Source organism: Rosa chinensis, chromosome 1 (assembly GCF_002994745.2).
Source record: "Rosa chinensis cultivar Old Blush chromosome 1, RchiOBHm-V2, whole genome shotgun sequence".
Taxonomy (NCBI): Eukaryota; Viridiplantae; Streptophyta; class Magnoliopsida; order Rosales; family Rosaceae; genus Rosa; species Rosa chinensis.
Genome location: NC_037088.1, coordinates 64,260,380 through 64,265,689, shown reverse-complemented (window position 1 = coordinate 64,265,689; position 5,310 = coordinate 64,260,380). Strand labels below are relative to the sequence as shown.

The window sequence follows — 5,310 nt, the reverse complement described above, 5'->3', positions numbered from 1 at the left end:
AAGCAACCGTTTTTACGTTGAACGGAGCATCTATCGGAAACTGCAGTTTTTTCCGGCCAAACCGGACTGTTTTGGTAATTTTCGATCACTTTTACTCATTTTCTGACTTCGTGCTAGTTATAAATGTTTCTCAAAATGATGAAACGAAGCGGAAAAGCCCGGCCCCAACACCATTGGAGGTGGTCGGCGGCGGCTCTGCCCGTAACTCCGGCGACCTTTTTCGGCCAGTTCCGGGGGTCCCAAGAGAAGTTTCTGCTCATTTTTAGATTCTACATGTCGATACGATCATTTTGATATATAGCATGTGAATTTTGGATATCGTATGATTTAGTTGTGAATTTTACAATTTCGATCGATTTTGATAGTTCGATTTGTGATATGTGAAGATCGGACCATCCGTTAGACTTGTAATTTTGATATGATGATCGTAGGACTGTCACAAATGTGGGTCTTGCAGAAACTACCTACCTATATTGATTTTCAATTTGCTTGAGATGTGTTACTCTATGACATTGTCTTGGTTGCCATACAGACGAATACCGGTAATCGAAGACAAAGTTCGGTTATGTCAAGCTCTCATCCAAACTTTTCACATTTCACTTGGAATGTTGCAGCTTGGGCAGACAATGAAATTAGTAGTACTTGCATTGTTGATGATCATGTACTAATTTTTATTCTAATTAGCATTGGTATGAAATGTAAAAAAATATCTTGCTATGAATGTAAAGTTTGAATATTTTCGATTGAGTTGTGGATTTGTTCATTTTATTGTAAATATTTGTAATATATTTAAATTGTAGAAAAATAAAAGTATTTTTTTTTGAATAAAAAATAAAAGTATTATTATGTTTAGGTTGCAAATTAATTAGCATAATTTTTTTTTAACATGCTGTTACTTTTACACACAGAAATCAGTGAGAGTTAGGGTAAAAGGATTTGACACAGAAATCCGTGTGAGATAGGTATGTATTTGACACAGAAATCCGTGTGAGATTGGTACGTATTTGGTACAGAAATCCGTGTGAAATAGAGTTGTTCACACGGATGCATTCCATTACGGTGATCTATATTTACAGAAAGATAGTGGGGCCCACTTCTAATATTCACACGGACAAAATAATCCGTGTGAGATAGTTATGTATTTGACACAGAAATCCGTGTGAGATAAGTAGGTATTTGACACAGAAATCCGTGTGAAATAGAGTTGTTCACACGGATTGCAGCTAATTCCGGTAATCTATATTTGTGGAATTATAGTGGGGCCCACGTAAGTATTTCACACGGACAACATAATCCGTGGCGGATGAGCATTACCCCCCCTCCAAACCACACGGTAATACCAATCTGTGCGTGCACCGTGGGTAAAAGCTATCACACACTGAAATCCGTGTGAGATAGTCTTATTACCCACAGATTAAAATCCGTGGGTAATTGTTGTTTTGCTAGTAGTGAGTATATCAATATACTGATATATCAAATAGATTTAATTCAGTACATAAATAGACTTAATATGATACAAAAGTATATTAGTTCAATACATAAGTAAAGTATTTTAAAATTTGTCTATCAATACATATGGTCATTTTGATTATGAATTGAACTGATTTAGTTGATCGATGTATCAATACATTAATATATTATAAACAGTGTATTCATAGTTTCATATACATTAATTCATGGCTTTAATTGTAACATGTTTCTAAGAGTGATACTTGAGTTCTCTAGCTTCCTTCTGATCTTCATGTGAAACACAAGCACTGGGAATTCTAGTGCCACACGTGCCCTGGTTAAAACGGTTGCACAAGAACTTCACCATGCTCCATACATATACATTAGAGGTCCAGTTATAATAAGCCATAGCCTTATAATATTCCCAATTTCCCATATACAAGAGCTTACATAAAAGGCTTCAAGATCATTGTAGAATAATTACATTCTCATTTGTTTGTTGTCACTAAATCTTAGCCGGAAAAAGAAACGCAGACCCAGACAAAACAAAAGTGGATAACAATTTGTACAAAACTTTTGGTATACGTAAGTAGAGTCAAAAAGAGCCCTCTATTAAAAAAAGGCCACGTGGCATCCTTCACAGATTATCCGAGTCCCAAATCCCATGGCTGCAGGTGGAGATAAATAGGGCTTCATTTCACTTTGTAGATTCAAGTTGGCGAGAGAGAGAGAGAGAGAGAGAGAACACAGGAGAAAGAGAGAGATGCCGGCCTTAGGAGTACCATCGACTCCATTCACGTTTGTAGTGCACGCGCTCGGAGTCGCGGTTTTGATCCTGGTTCTGGTTTGGTCCATATACTTCAGGGGCGGTTTCGCATGGGAAGCCACGGACAAGAGCCTCATCTTCAACGTAAGCTCTCTCTCTCTCTGTTTCTGTTTTCTTTTTCCCGGCGACTGTTTCTTCCTCCGGAAAATGTCTTCTGCTTCTGTAATACTTAATCAACGGCCTCTATAGACATCTAGCATATGTCTCGATTCTCCAAGAATCCATCATATGGTATTAGATGCTTTTTTTTTTTTTGGAATTTTTTTTTATAAATTAATATTTTGGAATTATGGATGATAATTTTTTTGGCACCTACCTTCTTTGACCCTTCTTCCATTTGTTTTTCTATGGAGGAGATGTATTTAAATAATTAAGGGCATTGTAGAACATGATTGATCCAAGTATGTGGTTGACACAAGCGGGCTCGTGTTTCCTTGTGGTTGAATCTGTGAAACTAATGCATCTTCATGGACTCTAAGCTTCGTGTCTACTATTTCAGTTACTTTTACCTATATGATTAATGATTATCCACAGGTAACTAAGCTACCTTTCACATATTCACCTACCCTTCTAACTCAGCTTACGGCTTACCTAACCTTCGTCTACCTTACTGTATTGGAACCTTTTTCTTTTAGGGTTCCATGCTTGATTTGTGTGTAGAATATCAGATAGGTTTGGAAAATTAAGGTAGGTCTGGGAAAAACGTCTGCCATGAAAATTGTAATCAAAATATTATTATTATTTTCCCTTGAAAGCGTCTTATGATTTGTAGTCTGCATATTCTAATGAGCACATTTTATAATCTTTTTTTTTTTTTTTTTCTTCACATTTTATAATCTTTGATGCTAGGTATATAAAATATTTGATTTGTTTCGGTTAATTGTTAGATGGGAAAATCAGTGAAACACGTGTTGTAGCCATCTACCATATATTTTTGGAATTTTTGGAATTAAGTGGGACCTAATTAATTAGTTATGAGCACGGAGTTTGGTGTTATCTGATTTCAAGCTGTCAAATATTACACCAGTGTCCTTTTCTTTCAGCTCCCTTGTTTTTTTTTTGTGAAAAGAGTAAGATGGGATGTAAAAGCAACAGAGGCTCGTTAAACTATAGACTAGGCCCAAATAAAGGTGAAATTTATTTATAATAGATAAAATGATTTTAATACGGTATTGTTTACATATTTAATGAATTTTTTAATTAATTGTGTTTAATTGTCGTTGAATTCGTATCACATAGTTGAGAATAATAAAGTAACAAGAATTTACGTTGTGCTCAACTGATCTTTCATTTTCTTTCAATTTTTTACAGCTCCATCCTTTTCTCATGGTATTGGGCTTAGTTTTCCTTGGAGGAGAAGGTAATTTAAAACAAGTTGAGGCAATCTTTATATACAGAGTAATTTTTTTTCTTTTTTTAGAATGCTTTATAGTAAATTTATACATACATTCCTTGCAAATACATTTGGATGAAACCGTCCTTCACTTTTGTCTGTGTTGCAGCCATTATCAGTTATAGATACCTTCCTTTGAGGAAAGATGTGAAGAAATTAGTGCACCTGGTTCTTCATGCTATCGCATTAGCACTCGGTATAATCGGCATTTATACTGCATTCAAGAACCACAATGAGACTGGGGTTGCCAATCTCTACAGTCTGCACTCCTGGATTGGCATTGGGGTTATTTGCCTCTATGGTATTCAGGTATATTAATCCTCTATCCCACTGTAGACAACCTAATCGTGGCTAAGAAACATATCAATGTAGTCGTTACTTCTTATTCTGGTCCATCAACACACGTGAGATGTTCAAAAGGACTCTGATAGGAATTTAGGGGGTTTTCATGATATAAAATGTGTTCCCCTAATTGTGTAAATTTGTGGTCATGGCAGTGGATATATGGGTTCTTGGTATTCTTCTACCCAAAAGGAAGTCCAGGGCTGAGAAATGACTCAGTTCCATGGCATGTGATTTTTGGGCTTCTCGTTTACATTTTGGTCGTCGGCAATGCTACCTTGGGGTTCTTGGAGAAGCTCACATTCCTTGAGAGCTCAGGAGTCGAAAAGTTTGGAAGTGAGGCATTTCTTGTCAACTTCACTGCTCTGGTTACACTCGTGTTTGGGGCCTTTGTGATATTCTCGGTCATTTCTCAGGGTCCTGTAGAAGAAGACCACAGCTACTCAGAAATATGAACTACGATCCTACATGATAGTTATGTTGTTATATAGTGTTAATTGCATCACGTCGCCATACTTAATTGGCTTGAACCAATAAAGCATGGAGATCTGGCTGTCATGATCTTTATGTGTAGCCCTAATTCTATACATAAGAGTTGTGATTGCTGCTTGTCCATAAGTTTATTGGCGATAGAGATGCTCATGATGTTTTTCTTTCAAATTGAAATTTTAGGAAAGTGTAAGATGCATATAATAATACGATAGCCTTTTAGGGGGTGTATTCAATTCAGATTTTAAAAGACTTTGTTTGAGTTTTTATAATCCATGGATTTACTTAATTCACGAATTGTTTAAATTCTATATGGACTCTGATTGATTTTAATGGATTGATTTACTAGTATTTGTTTAGATTTTACAAATCCTTATGATGTTTTTGGTAGGTTAATTTTCTTCTTCTTCTTCTTCTTTAATTAAGCAATGGATGTATGGATCCAACTATAATGCTATATCAATGACAAGAAAGTATGGCAATCTACCATTATTTATGTTGTGTATAATGATATATGAACAATAAGAGAAAACTAACGAGCCAAAATGTTACACAAAAAATGAAGTAGTAAACTAATGACATAATTTATTTCATATCTAATTTACAAAAGAATCATGTGTGTATGTATCATCTTAATAATACCATTGAAAGTGAGCTTCATTAGCTAGAAGGATTAAGGCTTCTAGAGCTATAATGATAAAAATAAAATAAAAAATTATTAGATGAGAGCAGAGGCCGAGGAAGATAGTGGGAAAATAGGTTTAAAACAAAATGGATAAGTGTCACATGTTGAGACCTGCTTTTTATTTAT

At 35.3% G+C, this 5,310-nt stretch overlaps 1 protein-coding gene across 1 annotated transcript; it reads left to right on the top strand.

Moving 5' to 3' along the window:
• Positions 1 to 2,657: 2,657 nt before the first annotated feature.
• On the top strand, positions 2,658 to 4,796 carry LOC112172117 (transmembrane ascorbate ferrireductase 1). Its single transcript, XM_040512762.1, has 4 exons — positions 2,658 to 2,809; positions 3,587 to 3,635; positions 3,778 to 3,977; positions 4,166 to 4,796. The coding sequence occupies exons 1-4, from the start codon at positions 2,789 to 2,791 to the stop codon at positions 4,463 to 4,465; spliced, it is 570 nt and encodes a 189-aa protein (XP_040368696.1). The 5' UTR covers positions 2,658 to 2,788; the 3' UTR covers positions 4,466 to 4,796.
• Positions 4,797 to 5,310: the final 514 nt, after the last annotated feature.

Bases quoted from the DNA above. Each gene is read 5' to 3' on its own strand.
- LOC112172117 (XM_040512762.1), top strand. From the start codon at position 2,789: ATGATTAATGATTATCCACAG. The intron at 2,810-3,586 runs GTAACTAAGCTA...AATTTTTTACAG, and splicing joins TGATTAATGATTATCCACAG to CTCCATCCTTTTCTCATGGT. The intron at 3,978-4,165 runs GTATATTAATCC...TGGTCATGGCAG, and splicing joins TTTGCCTCTATGGTATTCAG to TGGATATATGGGTTCTTGGT.